The sequence below is a fragment of the Oncorhynchus tshawytscha genome, linkage group LG27, assembly GCF_018296145.1.
Source record: "Oncorhynchus tshawytscha isolate Ot180627B linkage group LG27, Otsh_v2.0, whole genome shotgun sequence".
NCBI classification, from domain to species: domain Eukaryota; kingdom Metazoa; phylum Chordata; class Actinopteri; order Salmoniformes; family Salmonidae; genus Oncorhynchus; species Oncorhynchus tshawytscha.
In genome coordinates this window covers 15,470,244-15,493,131 of record NC_056455.1, presented here as the reverse complement: position 1 = coordinate 15,493,131, position 22,888 = coordinate 15,470,244, and the positions used below count along the sequence as shown (strand labels likewise).

Below are 22,888 nucleotides of genomic sequence, written 5' to 3'. Positions count from 1 at the left end.
CAGAGAAACAGAGAGACAGAGAAACAGAGAAACAGAAAGACAGAGAAACAGAGAGAGAGAGAAACAGAGAAACAGAGAGACAGAGAGACAGAGAAACAGAGAAAGAGAGAGAAACAGAGAAACAGAGAAACAGAGAGAGAGAGAGAAACAGAGAAACAGAGAGAGAGAAACAGAGAAACAGAGAGACAGAGAAACAGAGAAACACAGAGAAACAGAGAGAGAGAGAAACAGAGAAACAGAGAGACAGAGAAACAGAGAGAGAGAGAAACAGAGAAACAGAGAAACAGAGAGACAGAGAAACAGAGAGAGAGAGAAACAGAGAAACAGAGAGACAGAGAGACAGAGAAACAGAGAAACAGAGAAACAGAGAGAGAGAGAAACAGAGAAACAGAGAGAGAGAGAAACAGAGAAACAGAGAGAGAGAGAAACAGAGAAACAGAGAGAGAGAAACAGAGAAACAGAGAGAGAGAGAAACAGAGAAACAGAGAGACAGAGAAACAGAGAAACAGAGAAACAGAGAAACAGAGAGAGACAGAGAAACAGAGAGAGAGAGAGACAGAGAGCGAGAAACAGAGAGACAGAGAGAGAGAAACAGAAAGACAGAGAAACAGAGAGAGAGAGAAACAGAGAAACAGAGAAACAGAGAGAGAGAGAAACAGAGAAACAGAGAAACAGAGAGACAGAGAGAAAGAGAGAGAAACAGAGAAACAGAGAAACAGAGAGACAGAGAGAGAGAGAGAGAAACAGAGAAACAGAGAGACAGAGAGACAGAGAAACAGAGAAACAGAGAAACAGAGAGAGAGAAACAGAGAAACAGAGAGAGAGAGAAACAGAGAAACAGAGAAACAGAGAAACAGAGAAACAGAGAGAGAGAGAAACAGAGAAACAGAGAAACAGAGAGACAGAGAGACAGAGAGACAGAGAAACAGAGAGAAACAGAGAAACAGAGAAACAGAGAGAGACAGAGAGACAGAGAGACAGAGAAACAGAGAAACAGAGAGAGACAGAGAGACAGAGAAACAGAGAGAGAGAGAGAAACAGAGAAACAGAGAAACAGAGAGAGAGAGAGAAACAGAGAAACAGAGAAACAGAGAGAGACAGAGAGACAGAGAAACAGAGAGAGACAGAGAGACAGAGAAACAGAGAGACAGAGAGACAGAGAAACAGAGAGACAGAGAAACAGAGAAACAGAAAGACAGAGAAACAGAGAGACAGAGAAACAGAGAAACAGAGAAACAGAGAAACAGAAAGACAGAGAAACAGAGAGAGAGAGAAACAGAGAAACAGAGAAACAGAGAGACAGAGAAACAGAGAGACAGAGAAACAGAGAAACAGAGAAACAGAGAGACAGAGAGACAGAGAAACAGAGAGACAGAGAAACAGAGAAACAGAGAAACAGAGAAACAGAGAAACAGAGAGACAGAAAGACAGAGAAACAGAGAAACAGAGAGACAGAGAGACAGAGAAACAGAGAAACAGAGAAACAGAGAGACAGAAAGACAGAGAAACAGAGAAACAGAGAGACAGAGAAACAGAGAAACAGAGAAACAGAGAGACAGAGAAACAGAGAAACAGAGAAACAGAGAAACAGAGAGACAGAGAAACAGAGAGACAGAGAAACAGAGAAACAGAGAAACAGAGAAACAGAGAGACAGAGAAACAGAGAGACAGAGAAACAGAGAAACAGAGAAACAGAGAGACAGAGAAACAGAGAGACAGAGAAACAGAGAAACAGAGAAACAGAGAAACAGAGAGACAGAGAAACAGAGAGACAGAGAAACAGAGAAACAGAGAAACAGAGAAACAGAGAGACAGAGAAACAGAGAAACAGAGAAACAGAGAGACAGAGAGACAGAGAAACAGAGAGACAGAGAAACAGAGAAACAGAGAAACAGAGAAACAGAGAGACAGAGAAAGAGAGAAACAGAGAAACAGAGAAACAGAGAGACAGAGAAACAGAGAAACAGAGAAACAGAGAGACAGAAAGACAGAGAAACAGAGAAACAGAGAGACAGAGAAACAGAGAAACAGAGAAACAGAAAGACAGAGAAACAGAGAAACAGAGAAACAGAGAAACAGAGAAACAGAGGAACAGAGAAACAGAGAGAGAGAGAAACAGAGAAACAGAGAAACAGAGAAACAGAGAAACAGAGAGACAGAGAAACAGAAAGACAGAGAAACAGAGAAACAGAGAAACAGAGAAACAGAGAAACAGAGAGAGAGAGAAACAGAGAAACAGAGAAACAGAGAAACAGAGAAACAGAGAGACAGAGAAACAGAGAAACAGAGAGAGAGAGAAACAGAGAAACAGAGAGACAGAGAAACAGAGAAACAGAGAAACAGAGAAACAGAGAGACAGAGAAACAGAGAGAGAGAGAAACAGAGAAACAGAGAAACAGAGAAACAGAGAAACAGAGAAACAGAGAAACAGAGAAACAGAGAAACAGAGAGACAGAGAAACAGAGAGACAGAGAAACAGAGAAACAGAGAAACAGAGAGACAGAGAAACAGAGAGACAGAGAAACAGAGAAACAGAGAGACAGAGAAACAGAGAAACAGAGAAACAGAGAAACAGAGAAACAGAGAAACAGAGAGACAGAGAAACAGAGAGACAGAGAAACAGAGAAACAGAGAGACAGAGAAACAGAGAAACAGAGAAACAGAGAAACAGAGAAACAGAGAGACAGAGAAAGAGAGAGACAGAGAAACAGAGAAACAGAGAAACAGAGAAACAGAGAGACAGAAAGAGAGAGACAGAGAAACAGAGAGAGAAACAGAGAAACAGAGAAACAGAGAGACAGAAAGAGAGAGACAGAGAAACAGAGAAACAGAGAAACAGAGAGACAGAGAAACAGAGAAACAGAGAGACAGAGAAACAGAGAAACAGAGAGACAGAGAAACAGAGAAAGAGAGAGAGAAACAGAGAAAGAGAGAGAGAAACAGAGAAAGAGAGAGACAGAGAAACAGAGAAACAGAGAGACAGAGAAACAGAGAAACAGAGAAAGAGAGAGAAACAGAGAAAGAGAGAGACAGAGAAACAGAGAAACAGAGAGACAGAGAAACAGAGAAACAGAGAAACAGAGAGACAGAGAAACAGAGAAACAGAGAGACAGAGAAACAGAGAAACAGAGAGACAGAGAAACAGAGAGACAGAGAAACAGAGAAACAGAGAGACAGAGAAACAGAGAAACAGAGAAACAGAGAAACAGAGAGACAGAGAAACAGAGAAACAGAGAGACAGAGAAACAGAGAAACAGAGAAACAGAGAAACAGAGAAACAGAGAAACAGAGAGACAGAGAAACAGAGAAACAGAGAGACAGAGAAACAGAGAAACAGAGAAACAGAGAGACAGAGAAAGAGAGAAACAGAGAAACAGAGAAACAGAGAAACAGAGAGACAGAGAAACAGAGAAACAGAGAGACAGAGAAACAGAGAAACAGAGAAACAGAGAAACAGAGAAACAGAGAGACAGAGAAAGAGAGAAACAGAGAAACAGAGAAACAGAGAGACAGAGAAACAGAGAAAGAGAGAGACAGAGAAACAGAGAGACAGAGAAACAGAGAAACAGAGAGACAGAGAAACAGAGAAACAGAGAAACAGAGAGACAGAGAAAGAGAGAAACAGAGAAACAGAGAAACAGAGAAACAGAGAGACAGAGAAACAGAGAAACAGAGAAACAGAGAAACAGAGAAACAGAGAAACAGAGAAACAGAGAGACAGAGAAACAGAGAGACAGAGAAACAGAGAAACAGAGAAACAGAGAAACAGAGAAACAGAGAGACAGAGAAAGAGAGAGACAGAGAAACAGAGAAACAGAGAAACAGAGAAACAGAGAAACAGAGAAACAGAGAAAGAGAGAGACAGAGAAACAGAGAAACAGAGAGACAGAGAAACAGAGAAACAGAGAAACAGAGAGACAGAGAAAGAGAGAGACAGAGAAACAGAGAAAGAGAGAGACAGAGAAACAGAGAAAGAGAGAGACAGAGAAACAGAGAAACAGAGAGAAACAGAGAAACAGAGAGAAACAGAGAAAGAGAGAGAGAGAGAAACAGAGAAAGAGAGAGACAGAGAAACAGAGAAACAGAGAGACAGAGAAACAGAGAAACAGAGAAACAGAGAGACAGAGAAAGAGAGAGACAGAGAAACAGAGAAACAGAGAGACAGAGAAACAGAGAAACAGAGAAACAGAGAAACAGAGAGACAGAGAAACAGAGAAACAGAGAGACAGAGAAACAGAGAGACAGAGAAACAGAGAAACAGAGAGACAGAGAAACAGAGAAACAGAGAAACAGAGAAACAGAGAGACAGAGAAACAGAGAAACAGAGAGACAGAGAAACAGAGAAACAGAGAAACAGAGAAACAGAGAAACAGAGAAAGAGAGAGACAGAGAAACAGAGAAACAGAGAGACAGAGAAACAGAGAAACAGAGAAACAGAGAGACAGAGAAAGAGAGAGACAGAGAAACAGAGAAACAGAGAAACAGAGAGACAGAGAAACAGAGAAACAGAGAGACAGAGAAACAGAGAAACAGAGAAACAGAGAAACAGAGAAACAGAGAGACAGAGAAAGAGAGAAACAGAGAAACAGAGAAACAGAGAGACAGAGAAACAGAGAAAGAGAGAAACAGAGAAACAGAGAAACAGAGAAACAGAGAAACAGAGAGACAGAGAAACAGAGAAACAGAGAAACAGAGAAACAGAGAAACAGAGAGACAGAGAAAGAGAGAAACAGAGAAACAGAGAAACAGAGAGACAGAGAAAGAGAGAAACAGAGAAACAGAGAAACAGAGAAACAGAGAAAGAGAAACAGAGAAACAGAGAGACAGAGAAACAGAGAGACAGAGAAACAGAGAAACAGAGAAACAGAGAAACAGAGAGACAGAGAAAGAGAGAAACAGAGAAACAGAGAAACAGAGAGACAGAGAGACAGAGAGACAGAGAGACAGAGAGACAGAGAGACAGAGAAACAGAGAGACAGAGAGACAGAGAAACAGAGAAACAGAGAGACAGAGAAACAGAGAAACAGAGAAACAGAGAGACAGAGAGACAGAGAGACAGAGAGACAGAGAGACAGAGAAACAGAGAAACAGAGAAACAGAGAGACAGAGAGACAGAGAGACAGAGAGACAGAGAAACAGAGAAACAGAGAGACAGAGAGACAGAGAGACAGAGAAACAGAGAGACAGAGAGACAGAGAGACAGAGAGACAGAGAAACAGAGAAACAGAGAAACAGAGAGACAGAGAGACAGAGAGACAGAGAGACAGAGAGACAGAGAGACAGAGAAACAGAGAAACAGAGAAACAGAGAAACAGAGAGACAGAGAGACAGAGAGACAGAGAAACAGAGAAACAGAGAAACAGAGAAACAGAGAAACAGAGAGACAGAGAGACAGAGAGACAGAGAGACAGAGAAACAGAGAAACAGAGAAACAGAGAAACAGAGAAACAGAGAGACAGAGAGACAGAGAAACAGAGAAACAGAGAAAGAGAGAAACAGAGAAACAGAGAAACAGAGAGACAGAGAAAGAGAGAAACAGAGAAACAGAGAAACAGAGAAACAGAGAAAGAGAAACAGAGAAACAGAGAGACAGAGAAACAGAGAGACAGAGAAACAGAGAAACAGAGAAACAGAGAAACAGAGAGACAGAGAAAGAGAGAAACAGAGAAACAGAGAAACAGAGAGAAACAGAGAAACAGAGAAACAGAGAGAGACAGAGAGACAGAGAGACAGAGAAACAGAGAGAAAGAGAGAAACAGAGAAACAGAGAGAGACAGAGAGACAGAGAGACAGAGAAACAGAGAAACAGAGAAACAGAGAGACAGAGAAACAGAGAGAAACAGAGAGAAACAGAGAGAAACAGAGAGAAACAGAGAGACAGAGAAACAGAGAGACAGAGAAACAGAGAGAAACAGAGAAACAGAGAGAAACAGAGAGACAGAGAAACAGAGAAACAGAGAAACAGAGAAACAGAGAAACAGAGAAACAGAGAAACAGAGAGACAGAGAGACAGAGAGACAGAGAAACAGAGAGACAGAGAAACAGAGAAACAGAGAGACAGAGAAAGAGAGAAACAGAGAAACAGAGAAACAGAGAGAAACAGAGAAACAGAGAAACAGAGAGAGACAGAGAGACAGAGAGACAGAGAAACAGAGAGAAACAGAGAAACAGAGAAACAGAGAGACAGAGAGACAGAGAGACAGAGAAACAGAGAAACAGAGAAACAGAGAGACAGAGAGACAGAGAGACAGAGAGACAGAGAGACAGAGAAACAGAGAAACAGAGAGACAGAGAGACAGAGAGACAGAGAGACAGAGAAACAGAGAAACAGAGAGACAGAGAGACAGAGAGACAGAGAAACAGAGAGACAGAGAGACAGAGAGACAGAGAGACAGAGAAACAGAGAAACAGAGAAACAGAGAGACAGAGAAACAGAGAGACAGAGAGACAGACAGAGAAACAGAGAAACAGAGAAACAGAGAAACAGAGAGACAGAGAGACAGAGAGACAGAGAGACAGAGAAACAGAGAAACAGAGAAACAGAGAAACAGAGAGACAGAGAGACAGAGAGACAGAGAGACAGAGAGACAGAGAAACAGAGAAACAGAGAAACAGAGAAACAGAGAAACAGAGAGACAGAGAGACAGAGAAACAGAGAAACAGAGAAACAGAGAGACAGAGAGACAGAGAGACAGAGAAACAGAGACAGAGAAACAGAGAAACAGAGAAACAGAGAAACAGAGAGACAGAGAAACAGAGAGACAGAGAGACAGAGAAACAGAGAAACAGAGAAACAGAGAAACAGAGAAACAGAGAAACAGAGAGACAGAGAAACAGAGAAACAGAGAAACAGAGAAACAGAGAGAAACAGAGAAACAGAGAAACAGAGAAACAGAGAAACAGAGAAACAGAGAAACAGAGAAACAGAGAGAAACAGAGAGAAACAGAGAAACAGAGAAACAGAGAAACAGAGAGAAACAGAGAAACAGAGAAACAGAGAAACAGAGAGAAACAGAGAAACAGAGAGAAACAGAGAGAAACAGAGAAACAGAGAAACAGAGAGAAACAGAGAAACAGAGAGAAACAGAGAGAAACAGAGAAACAGAGAAACAGAGAAACAGAGAAACAGAGAAACAGAGAAACAGAGAAACAGAGAAACAGAGAGAAACAGAGAGAAACAGAGAAACAGAGAAACAGAGAGACAGAGAAACAGAGAGAAACAGAGAGACAGAGAAACAGAGAGACAGAGAAACAGGGAGAGAGAGAAACAGAGAAACAGAGAGACAGAGAAACAGAGAAACAGAGAAACAGAGAGAGAAACAGAGAGACAGAGAAACAGAGAAACAGAGAAACAGAGAAACAGAGAAACAGAGAAACAGAGAAACAGAGAAACAGAGAAACAGAGAAACAGAGAAACAGAGAGACAGAGAAACAGAGAAACAGAGAGACAGAGAAACAGAGAAACAGAGAGACAGAGAAACAGAGAAACAGAGAGACAGAGAAACAGAGAAACAGAGAAACAGAGAAACAGAGAAACAGAGAAACAGAGAGACAGAGAAACAGAGAAACAGGAGAGAGAGAAACAGAGAAACAGAGAAACAGAGAAACAGAGAAACAGAGAGACAGAGAAACAGGGAGAGAGAGAAACAGAGAGACAGAGAAACAGAGAGACAGAGAGACAGAGAAACAGAGAGACAGAGAGAGAGAGAAACAGAGAGACAGAGAAACAGAGAGACAGAGAAACAGGGAGAGAGAGAAACAGAGAAACAGAGAGACAGAGAAACAGAGAAACAGAGAAACAGAGAGACAGAGAAACAGAGAGACAGAGAAACAGAGAGACAGAGAAACAGAGAAACAGAGAGACAGAGAAACAGAGAAACAGAGAAACAGAGAGACAGAGAAACAGAGAAACAGAGAAACAGAGAGACAGAGAGACAGAGAAACAGAGAGACAGAGAGAGAGAGAAACAGAGAGACAGAGAAACAGAGAGACAGAGAAACAGAGAGACAGAGAAACAGAGAGAAACAGAGAGACAGAGAAACAGAGAGAAACAGAGAGACAGAGAAACAGGGAGAGAGAGAAACAGAGAAACAGAGAGACAGAGAAACAGAGAAACAGAGAAACAGAGAGACAGAGAAACAGAGAGACAGAGAAACAGAGAGACAGAGAAACAGAGAAACAGAGAGACAGAGAAACAGAGAAACAGAGAAACAGAGAAACAGAGAGACAGACAGACAGAGACAGAGAGAGAGAGAGACAGAGAGACAGAGAGACAGAGAGAGAGAGAGACAGAGAGACAGAGACAGAGAGAGACAGAGAGAGAGAGAGACAGAGAAACAGAGAGAAACAGAGAGACAGAGAAACAGAGAGAAACAGAGAGACAGAGAAACAGAGAGAGAAACAGAGAGACAGAGAAACAGAGAGAAACAGAGAGACAGAGAAACAGAGAGACAGAGAAACAGAAGAGAAACAGAGAGACAGAGAAACAGAGAGAAACAGAGACAGAGAGAGAAAGAGAGAAACAGAGAGACAGAGAAACAGAGAGACAGAGACAGAACAGAGAGAAACAGAGAGACAGAGAAACAGAGAGACAGAGAAACAGAGAGAAACAGAGAGACACAGAGAGAAACAGAGACAGAGAGACAGAGAGAGACAGAGAGACAGAGAAACAGAGAGACAGAGAGAGAGAGAAACAGAGAGACAGAGAAACAGAGAGACAGAGAAACAGAGAAAGAGAGAAACAGAGAAACAGAGAGACAGAGAAACAGAGAAACAGAGAAACAGAGAGACAGAGAAACAGAGAGACAGAGAAACAGAGAGAGAGAGAAACAGAGAGAGACAGAGAAAGAGAGAGAAACAGAGAGAGACAGAGAAAGAGAGAGAAACAGAGAGAGACAGAGAGAGACAGAGAAACAGAGAAACAGAGAAACAGAGAGAGAAACAGAGAAACAGAGAAACAGAGAAACAGAGAAACAGAGAAACAGAGAGACAGAGAAACAGAGAAACAGAGAGACAGAGAGACAGAGAAACAGAGAAACAGAGAGACAGAGAGACAGAGAGACAGAGAGACAGAGAGACAGAGAGACAGAGAAACAGAGAAACAGAGAGACAGAGAAACAGAGAAACAGAGAGACAGAGAAACAGAGAAACAGAGAAACAGAGAGACAGAGAGACAGAGAGACAGAGAGACAGAGAGACAGAGAGACAGAGAAACAGAGAAACAGAGAGACAGAGAGACAGAGAGACAGAGAGACAGAGAAACAGAGAAACAGAGAGACAGAGAGACAGAGAGACAGAGAAACAGAGAGACAGAGAGACAGAGAAACAGAGAGACAGAGAAACAGAGAAACAAAGAGCAAGTGAAAGAGAAACAGAGAGACAGAGAGACAGAGAGACAGAGAGAGAGAGAGACAGAGAGACAGAGAGACAGAGAGACAGAGAAACAGAGAGACAGAGAGACAGAGAGACAGAGAGACAGAGAGACAGAGAAACAGAGAGACAGAGAGACAGAGAGACAGAGAGACAGAGAGACAGAGAGACAGAGAAACAGAGAAACAGAGAAACAGAGAAACAGAGAAACAGAGAAACAGAGAGACAGAGAGACAGAGAAACAGAGAAACAGAGAAACAGAGAAACAGAGAGACAGAGAAACAGAGAGACAGAGAAACAGAGAGACAGAGAAACAGAGAAACAGAGAAACAGAGAAACAGAGAGACAGAGAGACAGAGAGACAGAGAGACAGAGAAACAGAGAAACAGAGAAACAGAGAAACAGAGAAACAGAGAAACAGAGAAACAGAGAGACAGAGAAACAGAGAAACAGAGAAACAGAGAAACAGAGAGAAACAGAGAAACAGAGAAACAGAGAAACAGAGAAACAGAGAAACAGAGAAACAGAGAGAAACAGAGAGAAACAGAGAAACAGAGAAACAGAGAAACAGAGAGAAACAGAGAAACAGAGAAACAGAGAAACAGAGAGAAACAGAGAAACAGAGAGAAACAGAGAGAAACAGAGAAACAGAGAAACAGAAACAGAGAAACAGAGAAACAGAGAGAAACAGAGAAACAGAGAAACAGAGAAACAGAGAAACAGAGAAACAGAGAAACAGAGAAACAGAGAAACAGAGAGAAACAGAGAGAAACAGAGAAACAGAGAAACAGAGAAACAGAGGACAGAGAAACAGGGAGAGAGAGAAACAGAGAGACAGAGAAACAGAGAGACAGAGAAACAGAGAGAGAGAGAAACAGAGAAACAGAGAGACAGAGAAACAGAGAAACAGAGAAACAGAGAGAAACAGAGAGACAGAGAAACAGAGAAACAGAGAAACAGAGAGAGAGAGAAACAGAGAAACAGAGAAACAGAGAAACAGAGAAACAGAGAAACAGAGAAACAGAGAGACAGAGAAACAGAGAAACAGAGAAACAGAGAAACAGAGAAACAGAGAGACAGAGAAACAGAGAAACAGAGAGACAGAGAAACAGAGAAACAGAGAAACAGAGAAACAGAGAAACAGAGAAACAGAGAGAGAAACAGAGAAACAGAGAGAGAGAGAAACAGAGAAACAGAGAAACAGAGAAACAGAGAAACAGAGAGACAGAGAAACAGGGAGAGAGAGAAACAGAGAGACAGAGAAACAGAGAGACAGAGAGACAGAGAAACAGAGAGACAGAGAGAGAGAGAAACAGAGAGACAGAGAAACAGAGAGACAGAGAAACAGGGAGAGAGAGAAACAGAGAAACAGAGAGACAGAGAAACAGAGAAACAGAGAAACAGAGAGACAGAGAAACAGAGAGACAGAGAAACAGAGAGACAGAGAAACAGAGAAACAGAGAGACAGAGAAACAGAGAAACAGAGAAACAGAGAGACAGAGAAACAGAGAAACAGAGAAACAGAGAGACAGAGAGACAGAGAAACAGAGAGACAGAGAGAGAGAGAAACAGAGAGACAGAGAAACAGAGAGACAGAGAAACAGAGAGACAGAGAAACAGAGAGAAACAGAGAGACAGAGAAACAGAGAGAAACAGAGAGACAGAGAAACAGGGAGAGAGAGAAACAGAGAAACAGAGAGACAGAGAAACAGAGAAACAGAGAAACAGAGAGACAGAGAAACAGAGAGACAGAGAAACAGAGAGACAGAGAAACAGAGAAACAGACAGAGAAACAGAGAAACAGAGAAACAGAGAAACAGAGAGAAACAGAGAAACAGAGAAACAGAGAGACAGAGAGACAGAGAAACAGAGAGACAGAGAAAGAGAGAAACAGAGAAACAGAGAGACAGAGAAACAGAGAGACAGAGAAACAGAGAGAAACAGAGAGACAGAGAAACAGAGAGAAACAGAGAGACAGAGAAACAGAGAGAAACAGAGAGACAGAGAAACAGAGAGAAACAGAGAGACAGAGAAACAGAGAGACAGAGAAACAGAGAGAAACAGAGAGACAGAGAAACAGAGAGAAACAGAGAGACAGAGAAACAGAGAGAAACAGAGAGACAGAGAAACAGAGAGACAGAGAAACAGAGAGAAACAGAGAGACAGAGAAACAGAGAGACAGAGAAACAGAGAGAAACAGAGAGAAACAGAGAGAAACAGAGAGACAGAGAAACAGAGAGAAACACAGAGAGACAGAGAAACAGAGAGACAGAGAGAGAGAGAAACAGAGAGACAGAGAAACAGAGAGACAGAGAAACAGAGAAAGAGAGAAACAGAGAAACAGAGAGACAGAGAAACAGAGAAACAGAGAAACAGAGAAACAGAGAAACAGAGAGACAGAGAGAGAGACAGAGAAACAGAGAGAAACAGAGAGAAACAGAGAGAAACAGAGAGACAGAGAAACAGAGAGAAACAGAGAGAGACAGAGAAACAGAGAGAAACAGAGAGAGACAGAGAAACAGAGAGACAGAGAAACAGAGAGAGAGAGAAACAGAGAGACAGAGAAACAGAGAGACAGAGAAAGAGAGAGAAACAGAGAGAGACAGAGAAAGAGAGAGAAACAGAGAGAGACAGAGAGAGACAGAGAAACAGAGAAACAGAGAAACAGAGAGAGAAACAGAGAGACAGAGAAACAGAGAGACAGAGAAACAGAGAGACAGAGAAAGAGAGAGAAACAGAGAAACAGAGAGACAGAGAAACAGAGAAACAGAGAAACAGAGAAACAGAGAGAGAAACAGAGAAACAGAGAAACAGAGAAACAGAGAAACAGAGAAACAGAGAGAAACAGAGAAACAGAGAAACAGAGAGAAACAGAAAGAGAGTATTCATCCATGTAAAAAAAGAAGAAGAAAGAAATCTTGTCCCTCAATCAACCCACTGAAATCATTTCATAACACTCTCTAAAGGTGCTACATTGGATTGTGTTACATTTTTGTATTGTAATTTCAGAAAATGTCCATAATATATCTGCCGCTAATTGTGTAATGATAATATTTCACAGTATTACTTACCCGCCAGTGTTGTCATTGGCTGTGTGCTTTTCCTATTGATTTCTCCCGCCGGAGCGGCAGCTGTTCTGACTTTATGGCTGTGTTATTTAGTGAAAATGGCTCATTCCTTGTTCAAAAATTATACATTGTTCGCTCAATTTCAGTTTATGTGAGAAAGCAAGCACTGAATAGTGTAGGGAATCATTGTACCATCTAAATCGCTATGAAATATATTTTCAATAAGCAAAAATATTGTTTTTCCAGCAGTTTGAAGCTGGTGGACAATGTTTTAGACATGAAACGTGGTCTGATACAGGTCGCGGTTGTCTTCAGTGATAGCTCTGTGCATGAGACCGTGTCTGTTTCATCAGAACAGTATGTGAAGCCAAATTTTTCAGTCACTTTCACAACCTGTTGCTGGGGCGACCGCCTCCGGCACTCTAATCCCTCTGATTAGTGTGCATGAAGAAGAGTGGAGGAAGGAGATGGAGGCAGCTGTATCCAATAACCTTCATGTTCAGTCGAGGATACTAATCTGGTCACAAATGGAGCTAAAGAAAGCCTAGTCATTTGCCTCATGAATGGCAATGGGAAATGATTCACTGCTATCAGAAACAGACATAGGACTCAAACAATGCTCAGGAAGAAACTAAGAGAAGGCTCTTGAGGAGGACATGTTCTGGACATTTATCACACATGTCAACTTTATAAACGTATTACATAAACCAAATTACAGGCTTTGAAATTCACGTACACCTCTATTACCTAACTAACATGGTCCAAGCACACCAAGACAGTCGTGAAGAGGGCACGACAAAACCTATTCCCCCTCAGGAAACTGAAAAGATTTGGCATGGGTCCTCAGATCCTCAAAAGGTTCTACAGCTGCACCATCGAGAGCATCCTGACGGGTTGCATCACTGCATGGTATATCAACTGCTCGGCCTCCGACCGCAAGGCACTACAGAGGGTAGTGCGTACGGCCCAGTACATCACCGGGGCCAAGCTTCCTGCCATTCAGGAACTCTATACCAGGCGGTGACAGAGGAAGGCCCTAAAAAGCCACCCTAGTCATAGACTGTTCTCTCTGCTACCGCACGGCAAGCGATACCGGAGCTCCAAGTCTAGGTCCAAGAGGCTTCTAAACACCTTTTAGCCCCAGGCCATAAGACTCCTGGACATCTAATCAAATGGCTACCCAGACTATTTGCATTGCCCCCCCCCCGTCTCTTTTATACTGCTGCTATTCTCTGTTATTATCTATGCATAGTCACTTCAATAACTCTACCTACATGTACATATTACCTCAACTAACCGGTGCCCCCTGCACATCGACTCGGTACCTGTCACGCCCTGATCTGTTTCACCTGTCCTTGTGCTTGTCTCCACCCCCTCCAGGTGTCGCCCACCTTACACTTATCCTCTGGGTATTTATACCTGTGTTTTCTGTCTGTCTGTGCCAGTTGGTCTTGTTTGTCAAGCTTACCAGCGTTTGTTCCTGTCAGCTCCTGTCTTTTCCCAGCCACTCTTTTTCTCATCCTCCTGGTTTTTGACCCTTCCCTGTCCTGACCCTGTACCTGCCTGCCCGACCACTCTGCCTGTCCCTGACCCTGAGCCTGCCTGCTGTCCAGTACCTTTGCTCCTACTCCGGATTATCGACCCCTGCCTGCCTTGACCTGTCGTTTGCCTGCCCCTTCACACAGTCTGCACTTGGGTCTTACCTTGATACCTGATAGTACCGGTACCCCCTGTATATAGCCTTGCTATTGTTATTTTACTGCTGCTCTTTAATTATTTCTTACTATTATTTCTTACTTTTTAAAGGTATTTTTCTTAAAACTGCATGGTTGGTTAAGGGCTTGTAAGTAAGCATTTCACTGTAAGGTCTACACCTGTTGTATTCGGCGCATGTGACAAACAACATTTGATCTGAATTGGATATTCAAAACAATCCCTGAAACAACCTCTTCATATAAAGAGATGTGGAGGGGCATAGCGATGGGGCATGACTGTAAACACTATATTGTGGTACAGTATAACTGGGAGCAGGAAGATCAATCAACCATTTGAAGGGAAGGAAGTATTCTGATTCATAAGTCGTTTAGACACTGATCTGGGTGTAGGTACAGTTAAGCGAGAGCATACAGTTCCCAGCAGAAACACAGTCCATTCACAGCTCCAATAGAATACCAACACTCCACAGACAGGAAAATATGAGCCCAATTGGAAAGATTAATTCCACCTCAGGTCATCTTGATTGATTCGACTGAAGGCAGATTTTGTTCTTGGCATCATGCCACAGCATTCACATCCTTTGATGTTACTGTTGACGTTGCATCTTATAACACTGGGGGGTCTGTAAGAAGCATTATGGATTCCATAATGATGTCCTTAAAGGGATTGTTCACCCAAATAATAAATGTGCATCTTATTTTTAAGGTAGCATACGATTAATGAATTAGCAATTTGGATGAATTTCCCTTAAAGGACCGTTTCAAACTAGAGGCAGTCTCCCCTATAAACAAAAATACAGCATATAATGAAAATCACAGGTAGGAAGGATTTCCTTGCTCCTCGTCAGTCATTCAGTCAGTGGGTTCGGTACATAAGGTTCTATGACACATGTCAAACTCATTCCACGGAGGGCCGAGTGTCTGCGGGTTTACACTGCTTCCTTGGACTTGATTGATGAATTAAGGTCACTAATTAGTAAGGGACTCAACTCACCTGGTTGTCTAGGGCTTAATTGAAAGGAAAAAAACAAAAACCAGCAGACACAAGGCCCTCCGTGGAATGAGTTTGACACCCCTGTAAACTATAGTGAGACAACAGATTGTAATCAGCAGTGGTTGTTGCCTGACCGTAGGAGGAGATAATGTACCTGTTCCTCTTTAGTGTAGAGCTGAAAGCACTCGTCCAGGGTACAACTGTGCTGCTGGACGTGCTGCTGATGCTGGCCTCTCACACTCTCAGCATCCTTCACCACCTCCTCCTGGATGTTCCCAAACAGGCTGCAGGAGACCGACCGCAGACAGGCAGACAGACAGACAGAGAGAGACAGAGAGAGAGAGAGAGTTGGGAACATGCACAGAGAGAGAAAGAGAGAGAGAGTGAGAGAGAGAGATAGTTGGGAACATGCACACAGAGAGAGAGAGAGAGAGAGAGAGAGAGAGAGAGTTGGGAACATGCACAGAGAGAGAAAGAGAGAGAGAGTGAGAGAGAGAGAGAGAGAGAGATAGTTGGGAACATGCACAGAGAGAGAGAGAGAGAGAGAGAGAGAGAGTTGGGAACATGCACAGAGAGAGACAGAGAGAGAGAGAGAGAGAGAAAGAGAGAGATAGTTGGGAACATGCACACAGAGAGAGAGAGAGAGAGAGAGAGAGAGAGAGAGAGAGAGAGAGAGAGAGAGAGAGAGAGAGAGAGAGTTGGGAACATGCACACAGAGAGAGAGAGAGAGAGAGAGTTGGGAACATGCACACAGAGAGAGAGAGAGAGAGAGAGAGTTGGGAACATGCACACAGAGAGAGAGAGAGAGAGAGAGAGTTGGGAACATGCACACAGAGAGAGAGAGAGAGAGAGAGAGAGAGAGTTGGGAACATGCACAGAGAGAGACAGAGAGAGAGAGTTGGGAACATGCACACAGAGAGAGAGAGAGAGAGAGAGAGAGAGAGTTGGGAACATGCACAGAGAGAGACAGAGAGAGAGAGAGAGAGAGAGAGAGAAAGAGAGAGATAGTTGGGAACATGCACACAGAGAGAGAGAGAGAGAGAGAGAGAGTTGGGAACATGCACAGAGAGAGACAGAGAGAGAGAGAGAGAGAGAGAGAGAGAGAGTTGGGAACATGCACAGAGAGAGACAGAGAGAGAGAGAGAGAGAGAGAGAAAGAGAGAGATAGTTGGGAACATGCACAGAGAGAGACAGAGAGAGAGAGAGAGAGAGAGAGAGAGAGAGTTGGGAACATGCACAGAGAGAGAAAGAGGCTGCCAGGCATTAATAAAATAAGGCATGTGCAGCAGCATACATACTGTTTTATGATTACAGTTGGTCTACAATAATTCAGGACTAAAAGTTTTAGACTGTCACTGAGAATGACTGACCAGTCTTTGATTCTGTGTTCCCACTCGATGATGAGCTTCACATGGGGCGGTCCTCCTGAGCCACAGAGATTAAGAGCTCTGGGAACAAAAGGGTCAAAGGTCATCAGATTAGCAAGGTAAAACTTCAGCATAATCCCCTACTGTCCATCTATTATTCAGGTGGTATGTACATTTTGTTATGGTGCTTTTCCATTGAGTCTTACCCTCCTCACCAGTGGGCCACCAGTGTTTTATGTTAATGTAGGCCAGTGTTTCCCAAACACTAGGGGTTGCAACCCCATGTGGGGTCTCCAGATTTGAAGATAGGGTCACAAGAGAAACTCTGGGGGAAAAATCCTGCTTGGTTCATAGAACTGGGGTTATGTCAGTAACCTCCAGTAGCCACTAGATGTGGTTGTAATAAACAGAGAGGTTTCTGTTTTCTTCCTACAAATGTGGCTCTATCCTTTGAACGGTTTAAGATACAAAATATTATGACCCCTTCACATGTGTGTCACATGTGTGTCTGTTTCCCTCTACAATGCCCACAAGCCTTATTAGAACAGAGTGGACAAGATCAGGCACTAAATCAGGAGAAAAGAACATCATCAATGATTGATCATAGAAAATGATTACTGTCAAAAGTATTATCAGACTGATTTGTAATAGATTGTCATAGCCCAATTAAATAAGTAAACATTGGCCGTTGATTTCATCACTTTTCTTTTTACATGGTGGGGTCACAAAAAATGTTAATATCAAAATAGGGTCGCGGGGCAAACCAGTTTGGGGACCTCTGATGTAAACTCTAGCGTTGTTGTGTTTCCATTAGGAGTGTGGCACTAAAGACTTATTTGCGAGCAGAATCATCAAGCTCTGCATCATTCAAGAATAATGTTGTTTTGCGAGAAGGTGTTAAAGTTCAGAATTAGCCATCATGTAAATGCCAGCTGAAAAGTACCCAAGGCTTTGCCGTGGCTCCAAGTCAGAGCAGAGCCATGGCCTCGTGAGACATAGGTGCCAGCCCACGTAGATGGAAACAGAAAAGTCTGAGCCTTTTGGGTAAAACACTGGAGGAAATCCCCATTGGAAATGCGGCATAGAGACCTTTTCAGAGAGGGCCTTTGTGCAGCAGCATGTATTTATAGACTCTGTACAGCCACTAGGTGTCAGCAGGACCTTACAATTAAACATCCACCACACTGGGATTCAAAAAAAAAGGATCAGATCATGGATTTGTAGAAAGTGCTTTCAGAAGTGTGTTTTCAGAGGCTGAATAAACAGAATATCCACAAACTATTCACACAACAACATATGTTTAAAGCACAGTCGATGGTAAGAAAGTAGTTGTAGAAAAAAGGAATGCCCGCAAATCTGGTATGCTCCCATGGTGATTTAATCAGACGCACAATAAAGATGACCTTTTGATCCGAGTTGGATCTTCGGCAGGTCAAGAAAGTAGTTAAACATTATCTTTTGATTCAGAGTCTGTATTAACGCTACTGTAGGCCCCTTGAAACCTGGACAGCATTGGATATCATCATGTTGGGGTCCTTTCCCTTTCCTTTCCTAAAGCATGTTATGAATCAGATTGATTTAATGTAAAAGTCAAGTTTTATGTGCTTTACCAAACCCTAACAGCTGAAGCAATGAATGAGGCTATTCTTGGTGTGATAGAGCCCCACCAGAAACCCAGCTCCACTAATCGGGTCAGTTTTAAATAGGAAATAAATGGTAGGTGGGATTTTAAACAATTTGTGACAGATTAATTGGGGATTTTCCTTAATGCTAGTTATTCATGAGCAGTAGAAGAGGTGGAATGGGGACAATACAGATAAACAATTTATTTTTCAGTCTCTACTACAATGGAGCGTGTTTTCTTGACTCAAAACGTCTGTGACAGTTGTGCTTTTATAATGGCCTCGAGAGATCCATCCAGTCTCAAAAGGACTCAATTATACAGTATTTGAATTCAGAAATATCTCTCAGAGCAGCTGGCAAGATTGTCTACAGTTTTCTTGGCAGAGAGTAGAATTGTAAGTTCACTATCACAATGTCTATGACTGTATAAATCTTGTGCTCTGGGGGTCCTTCAGGTAAACTACATTATATTCTGGGCTGAGAGTCAATCAAAGCCAGCTGAACTCTTCAAGCGAACACTTCAAACAGAATTTCATTACACAGTGATCTTCATGGCTGCGGGGTGCCTCTCAGTATGAGCCCCGGAGATTTCAGATCTGTAGAGACAGTACATGTATCTCTCCACAGGCTATAGCTGCTTTCATTTACCACCATCACAGCTACTATTATGACTCTACACAGCCCTGCCCGTGATGAAGGCTGGCTATGGACACCCACAAAATAGCAACAGGATAAATGCATCTATACTGGTCAAAGGAGCGAAGTGGGATAGCAGACAAACTATATGCTGGAAGAACAATGTTCCTTCCTATCACTTTATTTTCCAAAGTAAGGGAAAGCTATTTATTGAAATGCTAAATGTTTTTACTGATGGTGTTGTTGAAGGTTAAAAAATAAGAATCACATAAACCTTTTAGGGGCAACGGTACAGCAATATTACTGAAATATCAATACATAAATGGGTCTTGTATCACCATCATCAAATAGAAGTGTTCTGAATACTGTGCACACATGCACTTTGAAAGCACCACGCCCCCCAGCAACCATTCAAATGGACGAATGGACATTTCTAAGCAACTTGAGGAATTCTGCCTTAATAAAGCACCCTTTAAAATAGCAATTAGCTTCCACAGAACGTAAACCATTAGACACCCTCTCCTGAAAAGGAACCTTACAAAATGGCTGCATATTTCACTGCTGTAAGAAATGGGCATTACATAATCCACAACACAGTATGGACTGCCTCTCAGTAAAGAACTACCCATACTAAATGTAGAGGGAAGAAACTGTGGTTTTGACATGTTACTCTTGAAATGCTTGGAAGACTTGCTTGAACACCTCTACTGCTTCACTTTAGCTTGATGAAGCGCCTGTTCGCGGCCTTACCTTCTCATCTCACTACCTAACTGTCTGACACGCAGATGCTTAGCTAGCTACAGTATGTGGCCTGCAGAGGCTGTCCGTCTCACCTGTTCACTGCTGGGTGGTAGAGCGGCCGTCCATCCTGGGGGGAGAGGTAGCTGTAGGACACTGATCCTGCCACCACACGGATCTTAAACAGCACTCTGGCATTCTGCAAGACGACCACAGGTGAAAAATGATGATTATTGAATGAATCAATATTGGCATTGCCACTGGAGTTAGGAGCAGGGACTAGAGTAATGTACAACTATGAGTGTACAGTATAATCAGGGATCCCACTGGTCTTGGTGGACTTGCATATGGTGATTGATAGCACAGTTCTTTGAATCCTAATTTGATAAATGCAATACCCTCTAAAATCCTGTATGCACAGGACAGATCAAGGTTTGTAGTCAGTAAAAAGTGCCCTATCATCTGATGTGGAGGTTGAATAATGATTTGTAAAGGCAACATCCCCCAGCAATAATATTATTTGAATTGGCACTGTTTGTTATGGTCAAAACCGCACGGCAAGTCTAGGTCCAAAAGGCTTCTTAAAAGCTTCTACCCCCAAGTCATAAGACTCCTGAACAGCTAATCAAATGGCTACACAGACTACTTGCTTTGTCCCTCCCCCTCTTTTACACTGCTGCTACTCTCTGTTTATTATCTATGCATAGTCACTTTAACTCTACCTACATGTTCCTATTACCTCAATTACCTCGACTAACCTGTGCCCCTGCACATTGACTCTGTACCGGTACCCCCTGTATATAGCCTCCACATTGACTCTGTACATGTACCCCCTGTATATAGCCTCCACATTGACTCTGTACTGGTACCCACTGTATATAGCCTTCACATTGACTCTGTACTGGTACCCCCTGTATATAGCCTTCACATTGACTCTGTACTGGTACCCCCTGTATATAGCCTCCACATTGACTCTGTACTGGTACCCCCTGTATATAGCCTTCACGTTGACTCTGTACTGGTACCCCTGTATATAGCCTCCACATTGACTCTGTACCGGTACCCCCTACATATAGCCTCCACATTGACTCTGTACCGGTACCCCCTGCATATAGCCTCCACATTGACTCTGTACCGGTACCCCCTGTATATAGCCTCCACATTGACTCTGTACCGGTACCCCTGTATATAGCCTCCACATTGACTCTGTACCGGTACCCCCTGTATATAGCCTCCACATTGACTCTGTACCGGTACCCCCTGTATATATCCTCCACATTGACTCTGTACCGGTACCCCCTGTATATATCCTCCACATTGACTCTGAACCGGTACCCCCTGTATATAGCCTCCACATTGACTCTGTACTGGTACCCCTGTATATAGCCTCCACATTGACTCTGTACTGGTACCCCTGTATATAGCCTCCACATTGACTCTGTACTGGTACCCCTGTATATAGCCTCCACATTGACTCTGTACTGGTACCCCTGTATATAGCCTCCACATTGACTCTGTACTGGTACCCCTGTATATAGCCTCCACATTGACTCTGTACTGGTACCCCTGTATATAGCCTCCACATTGACTCTGTACTGGTACCCCTGTATATAGCCTCCACATTGACTCTGTACTGGTACCCCTGTATATAGCCTCCACATTGACTCTGTACTGGTACCCCTGTATATAGCCTCCACATTGACTCTGTACTGGTACCCCTGTATATAGCCTCCACATTGACTCTGTACTGGTACCCCCTGTATATAGCCTCCACATTGACTCTGTACTGGTACACCCTGTATATAGCCTCCACATTGACTCTGTACTGGTACCCCCTGTATATAGCCTCGCTACTGTTATTTTACTGCTGCTCTATTTTTTACTTATCCATTTTTTACTTAACACTTACTTTTCTTAAAACTGCATTGTTGGTTACGGTCTTGTAAATAAGCATTACACCTGTTGCATTCGGCACATGTGACAAATAACATTTGATTTGATTGGCTTGAGAAAACACAAAAAGAGATTACGAAAAGGTTGTATGGCTTAGACAGAAAAATAGAGAAAATAACCAACAGCTAATGGGTCCGTTTGAAATACTGCCAGCAGAGAGAAGATGAGCAACCAAGCATTCAAATCAATACATTTGAGAGTTCATAGTTCCAAACCACATTTTTCCTGGCCAAAGCCTCTGAATCTTTTTGATAGGCTTGGGGCCCTGCACCAAACTTGGAGGATGCTAGGAAAGGGTGGGTCTTTCCAAATGAATCATCATTAAGATTTATGTTAGTTTTTGCCTCATCTCTGCGAGATATACAGGAGAAACTGTTTACTGAGAACTGTTCTAGTTTGGAAGGTACAACCAGGAACACAATCAATAAAAATATATATATTTTGCCTGGTTCCAAAGTTTCACAGGTTAATTTCGATGTGAAACACCCAATAATCCCAAAGATAATCACCCTCCTTATGCTTGTTTCGATTGCATTTGAAAAATCGAGAACAAATGTGTTTTTTACTCAGAGACCTACTGGGATTGGATGTTCTGGAGTGCTTTGCAGAAAATGAAATTGATTTCCTCTCCTTCAAATGAATTCCTGTGAGTTGCTGGCTGGATTCCAGGATAAACAACAACACTGATTCTTGTGAAGAGGAGAGAACCAAAAATAGGTGGTGAAGGCATTATGTAAGTAGGAGAACACTGAACCGACTCGTCCTGAAAGTATTGAAACACTACAGTCCTGAAAATACTGTAAATATTGCAAAGATGTGCAAGGTATTTCCTATTTCTACGACGGCTTTGCTGCGAGTGTGAAAATGTTGACTTTCCATGTCAGAAACAAACTAAAGTAAATGAATCAGTTAATAACATAATAGCATGGCTTTGAAATTCATTAGGCGTAAATCATATAAGATCGACAAAACCTTTCCATTATTATAGCAGGATAATAATGGGATGGTTGCTGTTTCTCCAGTCATCCTGATGGGGGCAGCTCCCATCTGTCCAAACAGCCCTCTCAGGGTTTGTTTTACACTTAAAAAGAAAAATTCCCTCCAAAACTATATTTTAGTATTATTTTCATTCGTCCATTGTTAATACAGTCCCAGAATCTTTTGCATGTCAGTAGTCAAGTTTTAAAGAAGCAAAGTGTCACTTGGCACATCACCATGATGATGTGGAACATGGTTATTCTGACTTTCAGGGGTGGTCAGAAGGGGTGGTCTGTCCCACATTTTCAGATATTTTACTGTTGCTGGTATCCTGAAGGGTTGTGTTCCCACCCATACAGGACATCTACTTGAAACGGTGCCTGAGGAAGTCCAGCAGCATCGTCAAGGATCCCACACACCCCAGACATGAGCTGTTCACTCCCTTAC

At 42.5% G+C, this 22,888-nt stretch overlaps 1 protein-coding gene across 1 annotated transcript in view; it reads right to left on the bottom strand.

The window, feature by feature from the left end:
- Positions 1 to 22,888, bottom strand: part of LOC112247019 (ubiquitin carboxyl-terminal hydrolase 43) — a 116,124-nt gene that overhangs the window by 13,648 nt on the left and 79,588 nt on the right. Inside the window, exons 9-11 of the mRNA XM_042307408.1 lie at positions 19,606 to 19,709; positions 16,517 to 16,594; positions 15,301 to 15,430 (exon numbers count right to left, since the gene is read on the bottom strand). Coding sequence (XP_042163342.1) covers positions 15,301 to 15,430; positions 16,517 to 16,594; positions 19,606 to 19,709 — 312 coding nt within the window. The remainder of the gene's footprint in view (positions 1 to 15,300; positions 15,431 to 16,516; positions 16,595 to 19,605; positions 19,710 to 22,888) is intronic.